Here is a 21,256-nt window from a genome sequence, read left to right as displayed (position 1 = left end):
TGACAATAAATTGATAGAATAGTAGGTGACTGCTCATTTTTCTGTAGAAAGTATTTTGTCACTAACTATTATGAAGAGTTGTCAGGCTTTACAGAGGATTTACACTGTATTTTTTTTACTGTAAAGGCGACTGTGCTTGCCTAGTTAAAACATCACTGGTGCTCTTTCCTATCATTCAAATCCCAGCCATGCAAAAAAATGGAAGAGTGTGCATGTTTGAGGGTTGCTGAAGAGTGCTATGGAGATTGCATTATTTGCAAATAAAAATAAAATTTAGACAAGATATCCTTTTTAGTGCAACAAAAAGAAACATTCTCCAGTGCATCATTACTGCATATGATGCTGAAAGGGAAGTGGACCTAGAACAAATCCTCAGCTATGAACTGATTAATGTCCCTGTACTGTAGCTATTGCAGATAGCTATGGTTATTTGTGAAGTAGAAATAAGTCATCCTCACTCAAGTGCTGTCTAGCAATGTGGAATGTCCAGTAGTGATCACTACAAATACTACTCATTCAACACTGGTTATAGATGCTCAAGATCTAGTTATGTCTTTAGGGCACCCATCTGACTGCAGCACAATAAAGAAGTATGCAGAAAAGTTTGTAAGAAACTTTTGTATTGTTATTTGGTATTTGTTATGTGGTAGCAAAGGACTATCAAAGAAATATACCTAATATAGGAATGCACACAGATATTGCAACAGATACGCTCAGGCCAATCCAAACTTTTCTCATCTGTTGTTCCTCATTGGTGGAACACACTGCCAGTTCCTACAAGGGCAGGGTCATCCCTCTCCATTTTTAAAAAACTCCTGAAAACCCAGCTCTTTAGAGAACATATCTCTGTAACAACATTTAGATAACTACAAACAGGATCATAGACTTGCAGAGATCCAGGTGAGACCATCTTCACTTGAGGACATACTCTGGTTATTTAGAGTGCTTGAGCTGGGTTGTGCACTTCCATCAGAACTTAGTTTTTATAATAATAATAATACAAATAGTAACATTATTATTATTATTGTTATTATTATTATTATTATTATTATTATTATATTTTCTTTTACATTTTATAGGTATGACAGTATGTGTTTATATTCATGTTTATGGTTCTTAGCAGACACTTTTGTCCAAAGCGACTTACACTAAAATCAATAAACATCACAAAATGAACAAAATATATATATATACAATTATAAAATTAAATCAAAATAAAATAAAATATTATAATAAAATTATAAAATGAAAAAAAAAAAATCAATTGTTGGTAAGAGACTAAATCAAATCGAACAGAATATTAACAATAGCCATGTGCAATACCATAATGCTATACAAATTAATTAGTTAGATACAAGGTCAACAGCACTCAACCATATTGAAGTCAACCTTATGAAGTTCAGCTCTTTAAATGACTAGGACTACTAAGTACAGTTGGTTGTACAGTTGGTTGTTTGCATGGTAGTTCAACCACCAGAGCACTGTTCAATGACAAGTAGGTACAGGAAAAAAATTTGGATCGGAAAATTTTCATCATTTATGCAGAGTAGCGTTCTGACCATCTGTTGGCAAGTGACCATTTAGGCAAGTGAATTTAAGTGGGCTGTTAGTGGTCTATTAGCACTATTATATTGTGCCTCTTTATTATTGTTTTCTCATTTTATATACATACATTGCTAAATGTAGATTTAGGAGGTTCCATGATTGTCTTGTTAGTATATCTCCATAATCTTGGATAGTCTTTGTCCAGATGTAGATTTTTAGGGCATGGCTTCAAGTTAAGAGCCCATGTCTATTGTCCATAAGACTGAATATTTGACCTCTTTGTTCAGATCTGCCCTGAGGTTTTCAATATGTCATGTAAAGAGTTATTGGCTCCATAGAACTTTATGACAAAGTTGAGTTATGTCCATGTCTTGGCTGAATAGCAAAACTAGTTACTGTGTGTGTGTGTGTGTGTGTGTGTGTGTGTGCATGCATGTGCACGGAAAATATCCTTCAGAACAAATACTTTAACTTAACATGAGAACAGAAACATGGAACCTAACTGGTTCAGTAGATAAGGGGTTAATCTGAGCAAACTGTTCGGCAGATGAGGGGTTAATCTTAGCTAACTGTTCGGCCGATGAGGGGTTAATCTGAGCAAACTGCATAATATTCTTATTAGACCACCATTCTTCATATCCTGAAACCAAGGCCTGATTTTGAGATTATTTAGAGAGAATAATTAATAATTCAATCATATTCCTTTTCAATAAATAAATATATGTGAACAATTCAGCCTTGTTTTCCTTTTTTTTGCAGTGGCCTCGAAACAGGTTGGTCCGTACCATCAAGACATGCCATATAAATGACTTGAGGTAATTGTGCTAATGTGGAAACACTCATTGAATCAATCAAATATTAGTTACACTTGTATAAAAAGCTGGTGTGGGTCCGGGTTGACAGAACCGAGTGAGACAAGATGGGCTTTTTTTTTAATAACAAACACATGTTTTTTTTATTGCAAGTTGTGAGTGGACAGTTCACATGAAGAAGTGGCCAATCGTCTCTATAGACCGGCTCACCACAGGGTGGCGCTGTGGATTTACTTCAAGTCAGTGTCAGTGAGTCCTGTGTGGAGTAATGTTTTGTTGTGAGTTTGAAGTCGATTACGTTGAAGTTGAAATCTTATCAATAGTTTGTTGAAAGTTTGCCGTCGCAGTGAGAGTTTGCTGAGTTTGTCGAAAATGGGTGTGCCGAAAGAAAGGCCTCAAGTATGGTTCTGGACGTCAAGAGCCAAGCCAAGCTAACAAGCCAGCTAGCAGCATCAGAGGTCCGGTCTCATGAAACAGGAGTGGGCCATGGGTGTTGAGGGTCTGAAGGTCTGGGATATTTACTGGGACCCGAACATGTGGTACAGCTGGTCCTGCATGATACCGGCATAGGTCTTCACGGCAGCGGTGGTCTCCCCAAACAAGTTCCTGTGAAAGGGTGAAGTCAGTTATGAGTCAGTGTGCTGGATTTATATAAAATAAAAAATAAAATACAAAGAAATCTCTCAACCTCTTGGTGAAAATGCGGATTTGTTGAAGCCATAGGAGCCTAAGATTTGTATTGGTGATTTGGACTTGGTGTTGCGAATTTGGTGTTATGTATCGTCTATATGTACACCTATGTGAGCAACGTGTTTTAGTTAAAAATATTTATTTTCCTTTTTCTCAAAATAAATTTGCTTCCCTTCAGGGTTGGATTTTTCCTTATTTTTTAAATTGTGAGATTACAATAAATGACCAACAGATTTTTTTTTATATACAGGTTTTTAGTCAACTTTAGCAGAGGTGCCAATAATTCTGGAGGGTACTGTAAATAGTCATATGTGTTCAGCATCTGAGTTGGTTCCATTTGGACTTACTTGGCTTTCTCCTCCAGCTTCATCCCCTTGATGCTGTCCAGGTATCCAGAGGCGCTGGTGATGCCCTTGTCATAGTAGGACTTTAGGGTGACCAGCACTGTTGCCACAGTGCCCTCCTCCTCCTCGGCCTGCCTAGGCATGCGGAAGCTCTCCGCACCTGTAGGGGGCAGTATCAGACAGGAGGTCAGCAGGAATGCAGACTAAGTCTTTTTTCCCTTTGAATATTGACCTCTCCAGAATAAGTCCCGCCTCCGTAACTTCCGTATCCATCCAACTTCCGGGCGTGGATTGTCCAAAGATTGTTAAGGCGGAGCAAGATATTTCATCAGGAGCCACTTCCGGGAACCCGGATCGCACGAGGGGGGGGGGGGTCAAAATCCCCCTTTATGCAGAGCAGAGGCAGCGACTGCTCCATTGAAGTCTATGGGCATAGCTCAGAATTTCACCACATATGCTAAAGTCTTGGTTCTATAGAGTTAGGAATGTGAATTTCGGGCACATTTTCATGATCCTCAAACCCTTCTGAACATTTCAGGTACATTTTTAGCATTTTTGAGCATTCCAGTCTGGAGAAAATCAACCTTATATCAGGTGTGCGCCGGTTATTTCTGCCGCTGCTGTTGGCCGGTTGCAACTTACGCTCGTCAATACGTCATCGACACGCCTCTTTATGCAGACAGGATTCGATCCCCATTTCGCGCCCATAGACATGAACTACGACAAATTATCTTGCTCTGCCTTAACAATCTTTGGATTGTCTATGGGAAATAACATGGCGTTTCGAAATATCATACCGGTAAAACATCTGTAGGTAGCGAAGTTGAAAAAGCTGGTGGGCAGATTGGCCTACACACTTCTGCCATCTAGTTTCCACTGGATTTTTTTATTGTCGGTGCCGTTTAAGTAGTATACTATAGACTATACTACTAAACTAGATGGCAGAAGTGTGTAGGCCAATCTGCCCAGCAGCTTTTTCTACTTTGTCACCTACAGAGTTTGACAGGTACGATCTTTCAAAACGCCATGTTATTTCCCATAGACATTTGACTACCAAAGGTTGGATGGATACGGAAGTTAGGAGGCGGGACTTATTCTGGAGAGGTCTATTGTAGCTGACTTTCTTTTTGACAATTTGTTGAATGGATTTGCAGGCCTCCTCTCAAAATTTGGCAACATGTCTGGGCCGTAACACAGTGGTAGTGTTGGTGTCCCATAGACCTCTGAAGTTCGCCTACAAAAAAGAACCAAAACGGCCATCTTTGCCCATATAAGGAGATCCAGTTTCATTCCTGCGAGACTTTAACAGGTGCGATAATTCAAAATCCCCATAGGACAAAAGATGGCTGCTTTTTTTGTAGGCGAACTTCAGAGGTCTATAGGGGCTTAGTGCGAGGTCAACGACCTGAGGTCATTTCCCAAACCCACTCACAATCTCTCATTTCCTCTTATCTGCCCTATTAAATAAAGGCTAAAACACTCCAACATTTTAATACTTTAATTAAAATAGTATTAAAAAATACTACAAATTATTTATCTCCTGTCTATTCAAACGCCGTCTCTGGACCCTTATGGACTTTATAGGTTCACCAGGTTCCTACTCTTCCTGATATTACTTATCAAATAAGTCTATCATGATACATATCGTTATATACACACATGAAATTAGGGTCCACTGATTATTAATTCAATTCCATAGTGTACTCGAAAGTAAATAGTTGAAAGTAAATAGTAGGCGAAAGTATTGAAGTGAGACAGGTGTTATGTCGTGGTGATTTTGGGATGGGATGGACATCTTGACCTACCGACGGCGAGAAGTGCAATGAGCACAGCAAAAACCAAGACGTTCCTCATGATGAGATGACTGCACAATCTGTGGAACAAGAGATTTGACTCAATGAGACGATAGTGAGAGCGAGCAAGAGCGTCCAGAAGATGGCAGCATTTCCTCACGCTGTTGTTTCTCCAGTGAAGAAGATTTATCCAAACATTGTGGGAAGAATTAAGTCAGAGTATATAGATATTCTCTCATACTGACGGATGCATAAGAGCACAACATAAACAAGTAACACTGTTCCCCCTGGACTGTGCAGATTAAATCATATGTAATCATATGTATATAGATATGCCCTTCTTAGACACTACACCTTCACTGCTCTGTAATCCTGTTTTTGAAATAACACTGTTACTTGATTGAATCACTGACTGAAAATATAAATGACCCTAAGATGGAAAGGTTCAGTGTGCCTATCTCATCTGCAGGTACAGATACAAATCACTGAGAAATTACCCAAGAGCATCTTTAAAAATCTTTTGTTTTTCTTTTTTTCTAAAGATCTTTTGTGTAATTGTGTTTTTGGATCTAATAAAGACATAAAGCATAGAAGCATTAAACTGTCAGTACTTACTGTCTCTCCTTCACAGTTTAATGCGTCTGGTAGATTGAGCGGTGGCTATCACTGGCTTACCTGATATATATACAAACACAAGGTGTTGACTCGTCAGCTCTGATGTCAAAGTGCAGTCCACAGTGATAATGGCTCAGAGAAGAAAAGTGAGCCAGTTGTTTATGTGTGAGTGACTCAATGGGTGGAAAAAAAACAGCTTTGAAAAAAATATTATCCGGGCTTTGGTTATTTTTCTTTCTCTTTTTTGTTTGTTGATCATGTGTGTTTGTTCTTTTTGACTGGAATCCACATTTGGATTTGTTGAGTTCGATAGGTGTGTCATGCCTTTGGCCATACTTCAGTAACTTTTACTCATTAGTCTACCCCTGCTCCAAAACAGATAAGCATCCGCCCAGCGTTGCGCAATGTGGACTGAACAGTGGACCTTAGGACGTTTCCTAAGGCCGTCCTAAGTCTATTGCACCTCAGACACGTCACCGTAGCAACCACAGGATATCTGACTGTCTGTCTGTAGGCAAGGTAGACCACAGGCCATCCATATATTTCACTGAGATAAGGGATCCAGTCTGATGATTTATGCCCTGTTCTTTCAAAGTGCAATTCATTTAATGGCATTCAATTAAAGGTGAAACCAGAATTGATGATGTAATGCAGAGAGATCTAATTGGCTAGGACTCCCTGGCAAAAATATATTGTATCTCAATGGGACCTTCCTGGATAAAGAAAGGATACATAAAATAAAATAAAAATAATGGAGACACCAATAGAAACATACCTCGGCATTCCATGTACACTTCTATTTTGAGCTGTTTTATGTATAGCTGTAACATGTCAACACAGACATGAAATAAAGCACCAAGATTCATGGGGATAAGGAGATGCTTTGCCATTCCCTATTATGCAACTCTGCTATGCTTGGAACTCTGGAATCCTGCGGAGTAACAAACCCTGAAAATGAAAATGAAAATGAAGAATGGACGTCAATCCCAATTGTTTAGTGAATACTTATGTCACTGAGTGCAATAAATGAAATACAATCAGACACCTACAGCATCAATGATAACAATAATAACAACAACAACAACAATACTACTACTACAGTACTAGCCTACTACTACTACTACTACTAATAATAATAATAATAATAATACTTATTAATTTATTTATTAGCGGCGCCCTTTAAGTCACCTAAGGACATTGAACACTTAAAAATATCCATGGTCGTTATACATCACATACAAATAGGGGCACAAAAACAGAGGACACTGTACAATTGCAAGTTCAAGGATGTTATACACTACACACAGAGGACACTGCACACCAGAGGACAAGGATCCACAGACACAGGGCATAGTGGAAAGAAAACATTGTGTGGAAATTACTGCAAGAGCACTGCATGTGGAGTGACTGCACAAGATGGGTGGAGGTGATAGAGAAGTGAAGGAAAGAAATAAAATAAAATAGAATACTGTAAGATATTCTATTATTAACGTTTTTCATGTGACGTATTCTAGGTTCTATAGCTTTGTTTACATCCACCTGGTAGGCAAGGGAGGAGTTGAACCCATTGAACATCGTTGTCTGCAGCTGCCTCTCAGTAGGCTATCGTAACACCCCCAATTATCACCACTTTTGTGAAATTCTAAAACAACAATGTTTTTTAACACGTCAAAATAACATTTGGTAAAGGAACCTTACATTTTTCAGTAGCCATAGGTGTGTAGATTTGAACAAAATCTGGTTTGGTTCTTAACGGGAGCATTTACTACCTGCAATATCCTATTTTATTTACCACGCTCGGCGTTATAGTGCTGGCCTGATGGGTCGCCTATTTACGCCGTTTCAACAGCACATGAACGGTTAGACCGAGAATTCTCGTCATGAAATTAAAATTCCACTGGAGCTCCAAGTGGTTGTGTACCATAGACTGTGTTGTGCCTTACAACACTCTTTACAGCTCTTCGAGTCACGGTAAAATGTCATTTTTGTACATAGCTAATTTAGATACTCCATAGACTGTATATCAGGGGTCTCAAACTCAAATGAGCTGGGGGCCACTTCTGCCAACGTCATCTGATTGGAGATGATTTTTTCAAATACCACACAAAACTGCAAACGGAAAGTGCAAGTGTTTTTATCTAGTTTTAGACACCTGTGCTAGCATCCTTAGCTTATAAATAAAATAATGATAAAATAAATATTAATACAAATTATAAAACAAACGCATAAACGCATAAAAAACAAAAGCATAAAAACAGGTATGTGTGTGTTTCACACCAAATAAAAATATTTTCCTCTCATAACTTTTTTAAACCTGGCAAACTAGGCATCAGGGTTAAGAAAGCAACACCATTGGATTTTTATATCAAAATTTCAAAAGGCCATGGCTTGAAAGTGGTCAGAGATAAAGTCCTACTGTAAATGAAAAAATCTTTGAGTATAAACAAAAGTTTATGAAGGGGGTAAATGTACCCATCACTGGATGGCAAGCACCTCAAATTATGCACATTTCAGTAAATACTGGATGAACATATTTGAGCAGGTTTACTTTCCTTTTTTCATATTACCCACATAACAAATTAACAGGAAAACACCTAAGATGTATACCAACACCTAAGATGTATATGGTTTAGTGATGTATTACTAAACCACAAGGCCTACAATAAAGTATTCTGGTCAAATCAGTTCCTATCGCGGGTAATCTGAGTACCCAGAAGTTCGCATCATATTGCGGGTGACTTTGCAGTTCTTTAGAGCCCTGTTTCTACTAGCCCTGCTGTCTGTACCCCGTCCATTACGGACACTTTCATCACGATTACCACTGCAACCTCCAAGCGTTGGGCAGAGGGTCGAAATAAGCATGGTATGCTTAGTGGACACAGTCGTATACACGCAAAGACGCACCTCCATTCACAGACGCACTGTGACTATCACTGTCAATAGACGATCGATCAAAATCTCCTTCAGAATCAGAATAGGTGAATAACATAGCCTACCTAAGACTTCATCACACGTGAACGTTTTTCAACATTAGGTGTAGGCCTATTTCTGCTTCAATTTGTGCAAAACTATGGCCTGCATCGCTTTGGCGTCATTACAAATGCTGCGTCTTTGTGTTTTTCGGCGTGTAATACAAGTTTTTCCTGAAAACTTTTGCGCTTGGCGATTTTGGGTTTGAATCAAGCTCTGGATGTCTAGCACATAGTGGAGCAGAGTAGGCTACAAATGAGATTTGTCACCGTACTTGGATCTATCGTCTACTTTAATCAGTATCGTTGTTTGTCGCAATTAAAAATAGCCTCAAGGGCCGGATTATTTTGACATACGTCGCGGGCCGGAATTGGGCCGGATTTGGCCCGCGGGCCGGGTGTTGACCCCTGCTGTATATAGAACTGGATAGTGTGCCGTCTGTTAAGAGTGATGCGAGCGTTAGTCCAGAGCCCCCTGGTGGCTGGCTGCAGTACAATGTGTAACTCCGCCCATCCCCATGTAGTGCAAGAAGCCAACTTTCCGTTTCACTTTTCTCACCTAAAACTATTTTTGTATCTACAACTTTTTATTCGAAAAAATAGTTTTCAAGATGCTTCAATACACACAATTTTTCTTTTCTCGCTGAAATATTTTTTTTTAATGTTATATTAACAAATCTAAAAAGGCCGTGTTTACACCTATGATTGACGGCTGGCTGCAGACACGACCACGTCATCACTCCCTTATTTTAACGACACCAGATTTCGACACATAATCTAACCTGTTGCATCTAAGTGTTGCTGTTATTATCATTAGGCTATATCTTATCAGAGTCTGACTAAATACATATTGATAGTCATACATTGTGTAGTTGTTTGTAAGAGACATCGTTGTTAGTTGTGACAGATTCTTTGTGAAAAAAAGATATGTGCTGTTCTTTCATAGATGCTAAGTATATTAGCTCAAAGCATGCTAAATCATGCTAGCATTAGCCAGTTGATAGGTAAAGTAAAAGGGCTCTGCTATATTGATCCGAAGTTACGTTAGCCATACTCACCATCATTTAGGCTACAGTCCTAGGCCTACTTGTTTAAAATGGTTTAACGTAACTAGTGATTGCCGCCATCATCGTTGCAACTTCATTTGAATACACTTAAGTCACTGGGAGAAGGCGATGTTAAGTTTCATTAATGTTAACTCTTGCTTAGTTTTGCAGGAATGGCAACAAACGTCACCTAGCCTGCTAGGTCGACATCCTCGGTTTTACCACTTATTAATTAGCTGACAAATAACGTTATTTGGTTTGTAGTGAACACATATTAGACCATAGCTTAACCCTTAGAACCCTAAGCTGTTTTTAGGGCATTTTCACTATAGTGGGGTACGAATTGTCATGAAATAATGGTCCCGTAGGATTTTTTTGCAGACAAACTGCTCTAGACCTCTGACTTGTTGGGGAAGTTCACCATTGATGAGATTAGATGGCAATGGACCTTCACCAAGCTTCTTAAAGCAACTGATGACAGGATCATCATCATCAAGTTTCATGTAGGCATCAACCCAGGTCTTTTTGCTGACGCCCACAAAACATTTCTGGTGTATTTATGTGTCATACTGCTTGTCACACTTAAATTGTTTACAAAAAAAGATCATATTTTCTCATTTCATCCGATATTGATTTTCATCGATTTTTATATACCGATTTTTAGCTGGCATCCATTACAAATGGCATCATTTGATAATTTTGTCTTCTTGTATCTTCTGTCTGTATCTTAGCAATGTGATTCTCAGCTTTGTGTCATTAGACAGAATTAAAACACATATATCTTGTGTTGAAATAGTTATCTTTGAGAAAAATTGGCAAGCAGCAATGAGGGGGCCAAATAAAGTTGTGACTGTTGATGATTTAGTTTCTCTTTAAGGAAAATCCAAAATGGCCAATTGTTTATAATGAGTGGGGAAAATTTGCAATGATCATTAATATGAGTATGAAGAGTATGACTAGCCATTGGAATTTTTTTGCTAACCCTACGTCATCATGATATACTATAACCCCTAAATGCAGGTTTGCTAATTATAGCGCCCCCAGTGGCCGAATTACACCAAATTTGTTGTGTACCCTTGGGAGGGGGTCAGTTGTCATGTGACCAAGTTTCGTTAACATACATCAAAGTGTTCCCAAGATATGAGCTCACTTACTGTTTGGCGACTTTGCCCCATTGGATTTGCCTTTATTACTGCAATAAATGAGTCATAACAACTTCTGATCACAATGAAACTGTCATAAATGGACTCAGCATCCTCAATAACCCCTAAATTGACACCAAGATTGTGAAAATGTGATCATTATTAGTAGATGTCATGTGTGGTCAGTATCCTGGCCAAGGTGAAAGCCCCGAGTGAGGGGCAAAACGGGGTCAGAAAATTTGCACCCCGTCATTTTTCAACAGTAGGACCCCACATAAAGCAAATAAAACAAAAAAATCAATTTTAGCAAAAAAATCCTACGGAAATACAATTCGTACCCCACTACTACCTTTATTCATAAGGATTTATTCTGGTCATTGTAAGTTCCACACACACATATTATATATTGTTTTTTTCAGCAGAGTCTAGGCTATTCAGATCTGCCATCATGCCCCGTGTGTATTGTGTTCTGTATCTTGGCCTTGGTGTGTCTGTGTCCTTACTCTCGTTCTCAGCTAATAAACCTTTTGATTGGACAACTGTGTGTCGCTATCAAATCGTTACAGTATGCTCAGAACAGCGGTATCTGAAAATGCTGAGTTAAGGTATCGTTGTTACCTGCAATTGCACTGCTGGAGAAGCATTTTGCATTGGTATGATTTGATCAGGTCTTGTGATGGTAGGTAGACGTACTCCATTTCAAAATACGTCTAAATTGAAAACTGTGACAACTCATTGATAGGCTCTCTAAATATGTCTGTAATCATATGCCTCTACCACAGGCTTGCTAGTCTTTTACCAGAGAGGGTGCTCCATTATAAATCAAAAATGTAATATTGCAGCCTTCATGTCATGTAAAAATATGAGAACATGGACCTACTACATCAGGATACTCTGTAAACATTTTACACATAATCAGGAAGGTACTTGCTGTTCAGTGTGTGATGTGTTAAAGTTGTACTACATTTAAAGAAACTTATTTTTATTCTTTTTTTCAAGTGCACAAGAAAATACCACATTATGATGATGATGGTTATGGTTACGCTTTTGTCCAAAGCGACATAGAAATACAAAACAATATAATACTTAAAACAGAGATCAATCAAAAGCCTAATGAAATAAACAATGATAATGAGGGGGATTTACATCTTGATCATTGAATTAATAACCAATAATTATTCTGATATTAATATTCTTCTAACTTCTACATCTTTGTGAAGGCTACTGTTAAATACTAAGCAATGGCCTCTGACTTTTAAATACCAAAGCAGTTAAATGCAGTCGTATAGTCTACGTGATACACAGGACTACACAGTAAACCCATTTAAAAAGCATCATCATCTCAGTGTACCCATTTAAAATAGGCAAGGATACATATTAAATAACATTTGGGGTTGCTCACAGTATACTCACCACTACAGCTAACTAGACTACACCACTGGTTAAATGGCGCATTGCAATTTACAATTTGTGTGAGTTCAGGGGCATACAGAAAGTTGAAGTTTGGGTGACATCAATAAAGAAAATAGAAACAAAGTGATGTGTACAGCCTCAAGTATGAATAATGTCACGTTAACAGAAGGTTAAGAACAGTGGCAGACCTTTCTTGGTGCCAAGTGGTGTAAGTTATTGAAAGCCATGTGTTTTCAGAGCGTAGTGGTGCTGTGCCATGTCCCATGTATAAGGGGCTTCAGGTTGATTGAGTGACAGTGGGTGATGATGTCAGGGAGATGGATGTCAGGGGACTTGGAGAAAGGGGGAGGACATGCCACCTCAGACCACCCCAGCCAAACCACTTCACGTAGGCATACCGATGTAGACCATGGAGACCACCTTGCCGCCACCTCCAGTATAAGTATAGTGTATATATACTTTTTTGATCCCGTGAGGGAAATTTGGTCACTGCATTTAACCCAATCATGAATTAGTGAAACACAAACAGCACACAGTGAACAGTGAACACACAGTGAGGTGAAGCACACACTAATCCCGGCGCAGTGAGCTGCCTGCTACAATGGCGGCGCTCGGGGAGCAGTGGGGAGCAGTGTTAGGTGCCTTGCTCAAGGGCACTTCAGCCGCGGCCCACTGGTCGGGGCTCGAACCGGCAACCCTCCGGTTACAAGTCCAGAGTGCTAACCAGTGGGCCACGGCTGCCCCCTAAACACAGTACATTCAGTGTATTCAGCCATCACCCATACCTCATCTGCAAAAAAGGAAAGTTACAATAAAGTTAGTCAGACAATTTTACAACATTACAAAGCATCTAATCAAGCACTCAACACCACTAGTAATACCAATTAATTAAATATATGTGTGCAATAAACTTCACAGCCCACCTAATGTTAACTACACATTTAAATATGCGGCGTGAATGTTATTAACTTGCGTCAGCTTGAAAAATAACGTTATCAGTATGACTGATCATGGACGTTAGATGACAAACTAAGGTGTTTCTTAAATGTTCACCGATATCGCTGGGAAGTGACTGGTTCTTGACGTAGTGTTAAATGCAGGCGTTTCATTTATTGATCATTCACTTATGCGGTCTACAACTACCGACCTGCCGATCTATTTTTTACAGTCTATGCTACCGACCTACCATCACAGAAGTAGCTCTAACGGAGGTGTCTTTATCGTTAACGTTAGAAAAAATGCAACGCTGGCACATTAACATGACAGGTTGATAAGGTCCATGCTTCACATTACGTTAACTTACGTTGCTTTATCACATCATAACTATACTGACTGTCTAGTGTAAGTAATCCCCATGTACAGTCAATGGTTACTCCATGTTGAGATGGCATACTAGCCTGGGTGTTCCCATGCTGCCTTGCGCGTGATTTGATTCACGCTGCTAAGGCAGCCTGGAGACCATGGAGCAAATTTTCGCCTGAGATAGGGGACCAATCACAGAACAAGGGACAAAGCAAGACAATGATGAGCTATGCACAGACGCATTTGATAGACATCCGTGGCACCCAATAAACGGATCTGGGCATTTTTTTCAAATACGAGAAAATTAACGTTTGGTTCCCAGACCACGTCTCATTGAGAAGTGGTGGCGCTAGCCAGGCTAATGGCATACATTAAGATTGAGATATTTGAAAACAGCAAAAACTAATAAAACCGAGTAAATCATGCATCGACGGGAGCTGTGTGCTAATCATCACTTCAACGACTAACTTAGCCTACCGTTGACGGTAACGTTAATGTAGCTGTAACGTTAGCATGTAATTTGCTGTCCGTATTTCTGTTGTTAGCTCATTAGTATTCACCATACTAAATTGTCACAGTCTATAATCAACATAATAAGCCCTCTTAGACGTATTTAAGAACAACAATAGACAAAAAAAAACGTTTCAGTTGATACGCAACACTTACCAGACAAGAACATACCGAAGATTGTTGTTTGTACTGTTTAGCTAACTCACAGCCGCAAAATTCATCCAGCCAGCTAGCCTTCGGCGCCGAGTCGACCTCATTATCGACCTGCGTTGTGGAAAGGAGAAGGGGGCGGGTTTCACTTTCGACAAAGGCGTGTTTAACTTCGCCGAATGGGCGTGCCTGACCGCATGACGCCTCTTCACTGCGCTTGCTTCAACTTCTGCTGCGCAGCCGCACTTTAAATTGGTTGCAAATTTTCCAAGATGGCGTCGCCTCGGCGGCTTCAATTCCATAGTACACTGCTGAATGCAACCAAACTGTCCAGTTCTATATATACAGTCTATGAGAGACTCCTATGGTTTGGGTGCTTGCGTTTATTTAAGAATCCGTCGTCTTGGTTTGTATATATCGGAACTCCCCCTATTACCGTCGGTCCCGTATTCCCGCCGTCTTGCGTGTATGTGTCACGTAATAACCATTTCTATACAAACCAAGATGGCGGACTCCTAAAGAAACGCTACCACCCACACCATAGGTGTATCTAAATTAGCTATGTACCAAAAATGACACTTTATCGTTACTCGAAGAGCTGTAAACAGTGTTGTAAGGCTGCGTGTACATAACTGCTTGGAGCTCCAGTGGAATTTTAATTTCATGACGAGAATTCTCGGTCTAACCGTTCATGTGCCGTTGAAACGGTGTAAATAGGCGACCCATCAGGCCAGCACTATAACTCCGAGCGTGGCAAACAAAATCGGATATTTCAGGCAGTAAATGCTCCCGTTAAGAACCAAACCAGATTTTGGTCAAATCTACACGGCTACTGAAAAATGTAAGGTTCATTTAACAAATGTTATTTTGAAGTGTTAAAAAACATTGTTGTTTTAGAATTTCTGAACAAAAGTGGTGATAATTGGGGGTGTTATGATAATAAGTGACACATACACGCAAGACGGCGGAAATACGGGACCGACGGTAATAGGCGGAGTTCCGATATATCTCTGTATTTCAGCAATGTCAACATTTCAGGCATCAATAAAGGTGATGATGAAACGTTATCCCATTGTTCAATATTTGATAGCCTGTCACAGGAACGTTATTTCGGTAAAATCGCCCTGATTTGGTGCATTGATCTGTATCGATAACGTTATGGGAGAACCTGCATGTAGCCTAACTTTTTTTCTCTGTTCAAAACTCGGTTTACACAAAGACGATAGACTTTCTTAGAAGCTGTGAAATTTGGCCAGAAAGGAACATGTCTTCCCTCTGAAAGTTGACACAAAATCAAACAATATTTGATCATTTAACTTCAACTGAACAGCGACAGGTTAGGCAGTAGACTCAGCAGACGTTAAAACGGTAGCCTACAGTTATAGCCAGCGTCAGTCAGCATCATGTAACATTAATGGCGTTAAAGTCATGAATCCGGTAACATATTATAACATATAACGGCGATGCCTTATTCGAAGACGATCTGCATGGATATATAACCACCCAGAAAAACTTAGAATGTGAGTGATAAAGTTCATTAATTGTATGAAACGTTTTATTATTTATCCATTGCAGCATCGGCTATATAGGCTGTTATGCTAGCTCAGCCTTTAAATGTGCTGCTATTTTGGTCATGACTTGATTAAACGGGTAAAGATAATTCATAAACTGCTTATTTCTTACATGACTGAAGCAGTAACGTTAGCCTATAGGTTCAACATTGGTGTTTGAGGTTGCTGTGTTAAGTTGTGTGTGATCGCTAAACAATTCATAGGATCAAATCAGTTTATTTTGACATACAGGAGTTAGCCTAACGGACCTGTAGGCTATAGCACATGAGCCTATTCTGTTTTCATTTATTAGCATTTGTTGTGATTATATAATCAAATGACACTCATGATAACTTGAAATAGAAGGACAGAAGATAGATTGATGTCCACAATCACGAATTTCACGAGACAAATTAGAACAAACTGTTCCGGTAAAAATATTCTTGCCATGTTTAAAATGCTGCACTTTTTCCCTTCATAGCCTATTTCTGGCAATTCATTTTTGGATGACTGTACATTACATTACATTTGGCTGACGCTTTTTAGCCAAAGCGACTAACAACATAGTAAACAGTTTAAGTTTTAGAGCAGTTCTCAACAATTTTAGGACAATTTAAAAACATTAGAGTACAGTAAGAATAAGTGCATCAGTGAGTGCTGTTTTTAACAGTTAGTTGTCAGTTTGAGACGGCTGGTGAGTGCTAGGATCAGTAAGACTTGTTGTAAGTGTTGCTATGAGAGGAGATGTTCTCTAAAGAGCTGGGTCTTCAGGAGTTTTCTGAAAATGGAGAAGGATGTCTCTGCCCTTGTAGGAGCTGGCAGTGTGTTCCACCAGGTTCCAACCTGTAGAGTTGTACTTTAGCCTACGTCTTCGTAGACTGTAGCCTAGGCCAGTGGTTTTCAAAGTGGTGGCCGGGGCCACCAGGGGGTGCCAGGGGGGCCTCAGCAAGTTGGAATAAAAGCAACAAATAAATACATTTGAAAAATGTAAAATATACCTATTGGGTTGTTATACAATGCCATTATAATAATTTGCTGCATATCTGAACATTATATTCTCCATGATAATGACTGGGAATAATAGTAGAGTGATAGCTCTCATATAGCAGAAAGTCCCAAATGCAATTTTTACACACTGTATGCTCCATCGCGAAGTGCTTGTGGCTAAAATAATTATTAGGATTAACTTAACGTATTTTTACATTTGCCGTAGTATTGTTGAAGGGTTGAATAACACATCAAGGGGGTCCTTGGCCAGAACCTAGTGGTATTTGGGGGGCCTTGTCGTGGAAAAGTTTGAGAAACCCCTGGCCTAGGCTACACCAGAGCCCGTTTACGGATCACTCCCTATTAACTCCATTGTACCTGCAATATGTTGCAGTTCTGCTAGGGGCGATCACGAATAAGTGCAAAAACAATGGGGGTCTATGGAGCTAGACGGCTAAATTTGTCTCTTTCACCTGGTTGTCGTTGATAAATTGAAAATTTGATTGTGGTTTCTGCAAACTCAATATGGATTATAGGTCAAAAGTTGAATGAACGAGTAGTCACGTCCTTTCGATTTCTTACAGGTTGGGTTGTTGTTGCCCACAACACACTAGCTTTCTGCTAATGAATGACGCCACTGACACATTTGAAAGGCTTTTTAGAACAAATAAGTGACTCAAAAAATATAATACTCAGCGGTTTGTATTTTCTCTGCCCCCTCTTTTGACTGCAACATTCGAATTTCTGGGCAAAAAATTATATCCCGAGAAAAGTGGATTTGAGGGGTACAGCTCCATAGGCCTCCATTCATTCTGCACTTATTCGTGAGCGCCCTCATGTGGAACCAGAAAAGGAACTGCAACTAGTTCAGAAACCGGAAGTTTCCCGAGAGTGGCGGTTCTCCCCTTATTAGACATTCTCTGGCTACACCATTAGGCCATCTTGAGAATAAAAGACTTAACTGCTAACGATCATCCTCCACAACCATGAGGATAGGTAGGCTAAACGGTCGTTCGTCGCCTTTTTGCTTCTTATTGTAAAAACAAACTGTTAGGGCATAGCCTACACAAGTGGTCGGAATCCCAGTCAATATTTGATATTACAATTTCAATTTTGAAGCTATTTGTAACTATGTGGAGCCTATGCAACCCGACTGTTGTAGGCTTGCCTACCACTCTGCAGTGCCTTGCCTACCAATCTTGCCTACCACTTTAGTTGTAAACAAAAGGTGACATAACATTAGAATGGAGGTGCAAAACCTTAACCAGGCAACGTTTTCGTGTTAATTAATCATCTTCGTAAGTCGGTATATGGTTAAATGACTCATTACGGGGCGAATGAAGGCTCTCTTGCCCGCCCCTACTGCCTGTAGGAAGAATATCCCACTTGCAAGTTCGGTGTATCCTACCCGCCGACCGAAGCAGGATCAGTTTACAGCACAGAGGCAGGCTAACGAAACGCTAGACGCGATGCAAACGTGTGTATAATGGCAGAGCCGGCGAAGAAGCAGCAAAAACCCTTGACGGAAGACGCAAAGAAAAGGAAAAGAGCTTCAGCTTGCCTGGTGTCCCTTTAATACGTGTCTGTGATTCTCAAACTTTTTTGCCCCTAATATTCCATGTGTTTAAATGAATATTTCAGGGCCACTCAAAGGAGACATGATAACCTGTCTACCTGCCATCAATATGACTCCAAATATAGACACTTCACAGCCCCCCAACTCCCCCAACAGGCACAGGCCCCCAACTCCCAATAAAAAAGAAAAATGTGCGCGCAATATGAAATAAATGGCTAGCCTAGGGGTAGGCTACAAGCTTCAAAATCATTATTGTCACTGTCATACTGTAAAAGTTACTACTGTAATACTGTAGGACCAGCACTGTCTCCCTCAATTGTTGTAGCAGCCACTATCCAGCAACATTCAAACACATAGGCATGTGTTCTACTTACACAAGGGAAGCTTATTTTTAGTCAAAATTGAGATATACAGTACTTCCCTCCCAGGCAAGGGTCCTATAGTCATCCTGGCAATACTGCAGTTCTTTGTAGCTTAAATAGCCTACTAAAGCCTTCATACTGACTTTTGGTGATAATTTCCAAATGTAGCCTATAATAATCTACACTCTGATTCTGTGTAGATTATTATAGGCTACATTTGCAAATGCAGCAAACTTATTTAAGTTTGCCATTAAACCATAGATCAAATCACAGCACTGGCTACCAACATGAATGTTAATGTTACCATTAATGTGGGCAATTATCATTCCTCCCTCGTCCTCCTCATCTCTCCTCACTGTTCCTCTCCCTCTGTTCAGGAAGAATTTTCTGATGTCCATCTCTGAATAGTTTATCAGAAGGCTATGTTTAGTTTTACAGTAGGACAGCTTCACAAACAGTATAGGCTACTTTTACAGGACTCTCTCTAAAGTATACATAAATCATTATTAATTCTCTGCATGTGTGCATGCAGCCTACGCATGTGAGTGTGTGTGAGGGAGAGAGCACAAGCTGGTAAACTGTTGTTAAGTTTAGGCTACAATGACGCTAAGCATTGAAAAACAGATGCTAATTATGTGGGCAAAATTCTCTAACAGCGATCAACTTGTCATTTTTTCTGTCAAACAAGTTGTGAATTTGTTGTAACATTAAAGGCATACTATGCAGTTTTTTTAGCTTAATATGCAATTGTTTAGCTTAATGTACCTTCATTTAACAGCTTCAGAGTCATTGGAATGGTTATATGACTTCCCAACGATTTCTGAATATCAAAAGCAGAATCCACAATGTCCATTTACCCACTCCCTTACATCCACAGATACAGAAAGCTGCTGTTGTTTGATGTTAACTTCCTGTAGCAAAAAGTATGCATGCCAAAACTTCTTGACACATTCTGAAATAATTAAAAATAGAAATGCAAGTGCATATTCAAAATGCTCTCCTTACAATTGTATGTGTATTTCAATTGATAAATTAGCCTCAATATTTGAAATAAATATCCTGTCACCTCAAAGCCCCCCTTGCAGCTTCCAGATGGCCCCTTGGGGGTCCCACCCCCATCCCAACACACATACAGTCTTATCATCACCCAGATTATAGATAGTTATAATCATGGTGGGGTCGTGGGCAAAGTGCAAAGGTCACCCCTTATGTTTTATCACTGGGTAGTAAACGCATTTAATCAAAAGCACCCGACTCTGTCCCTCTCTTCCCACCCTGTCTCTTGGGCCTCGGGAGGGGTCCTCCAATCATGACCCATAGGATGATCAAATAGCAGCTGTGTAATCATGGTGGAGTCAAACGAGAGAAAGAAACCTGCAGAGAGACATACGACACAGCCAACAGTCTGTGTATGGGGGTGGACGGGAGTATGTGTGTGTGTGTGTGTTTATATGTGTGTGTGTGTGTGTGTATGTGTGTGTTACAAAATTACAAGTGACAAAGCATGTATGTCCATGTCTAATTGTGTGTGCAGAATTTACTAATCCATGATAGAGACACTGCAAGTTCATCTGGGCAGGTCAAAAAACAGCTGTGACACACACACACACGCACTGACTCGTATAACAAGCTTGATATTGCACACAGCTGTCAGGTGTGTGGTAAATGTAACTGGTTTTCTGACCTGTGGACCTTGTCCCTTCTGTTTCCCAAATCCCAATTCATGGGATGTGGTATCTAGGCCATTGGCTCCACCATTATTAAGGATTAGCATTCATGTCATTGGGTGCAATTTTCTTATCTTTACATAAGATGTTTTACTTCATTTGGACTTCAACTCTGATGTGAATGACCCAAATGTGCCACAGTGGACTTTATTTTCACTTTTGAACACTTGGAGTGGCATTGCCAGGTGTAACATGCAGGTTGATTTGTGGGCAAAAGAGCAGACATTTTTTTTAAAGCTACATTGTGTAATTTTTTATTTTGAGTTGATTCTTAGCAAAAACCCATTTTTCTTTCAAAAATATGTGCTCATTCATGTGTAATTACTTCCACCAACAAATCAAAGTATTCTCGTAAGCGTAGAATCTGCCATTCAGGATATATACGACCGAGTCGCCCATATGGCCGCGGCCATGTTTCGGCCTCCATCTTTAGAATACATTAGCCAAAGAGGGAGAGGGCAAATGATGATCTCTGACTCTTCGTATGGTGATAGAAGACCACCACGTTAGCGTTATCTTAAACTACATCTTTTACAATATCATCGAATATCGTTAGCACTGATAAGTTGCTCCCTGAATATAAGCCAAAATAATAAATCCATAACGACATTATTCCTCTTGCATGAAGTATATGAACTATAGTTTCACAGACTAAATTACTAAATGCAATATACAATTATTTTTCTAAAATAACCTCATTACGAGAAGGAATACTCAATAAAG

The 21,256-nt window shown here is 39.7% G+C and overlaps 1 protein-coding gene across 1 annotated transcript; it reads right to left on the bottom strand.

Moving 5' to 3' along the window:
* Nucleotides 1-2,460: 2,460 nt before the first annotated feature.
* LOC125306282 (apolipoprotein C-II-like) lies at nucleotides 2,461-5,912 on the bottom strand. The gene is made up of 4 exons (XM_048261553.1): nucleotides 5,800-5,912; nucleotides 5,197-5,264; nucleotides 3,395-3,551; nucleotides 2,461-2,963 (listed from the first exon to the last, which is right to left on the bottom strand). The coding sequence occupies exons 2-4, from the start codon at nucleotides 5,243-5,245 to the stop codon at nucleotides 2,876-2,878; spliced, it is 294 nt and encodes a 97-aa protein (XP_048117510.1). The 5' UTR covers nucleotides 5,246-5,264; nucleotides 5,800-5,912; the 3' UTR covers nucleotides 2,461-2,875.
* Nucleotides 5,913-21,256: the final 15,344 nt, after the last annotated feature.

The sequence above is a fragment of the Alosa alosa genome, chromosome 13 (assembly GCF_017589495.1).
Source record: "Alosa alosa isolate M-15738 ecotype Scorff River chromosome 13, AALO_Geno_1.1, whole genome shotgun sequence".
Lineage (NCBI taxonomy): Eukaryota > Metazoa > Chordata > Actinopteri > Clupeiformes > Clupeidae > Alosa > Alosa alosa.
This window is presented reverse-complemented; position numbering and strand designations above follow the sequence as displayed.

Coding starts and splice junctions, on each gene's coding strand:
- LOC125306282 (XM_048261553.1), bottom strand. CDS start 5,245: ATGAGGAACGTCTTGGTTTTTGCTGTGCTCATTGCACTTCTCGCCGTC. Junction 3,552..5,196: donor CATTGCACTTCTCGCCGTCG/GTAGGTCAAGAT, acceptor TGCCCCCTACAG/GTGCGGAGAGCTTCCGCATG. Junction 2,964..3,394: donor AAGCTGGAGGAGAAAGCCAA/GTAAGTCCAAAT, acceptor ACCCTTTCACAG/GAACTTGTTTGGGGAGACCA.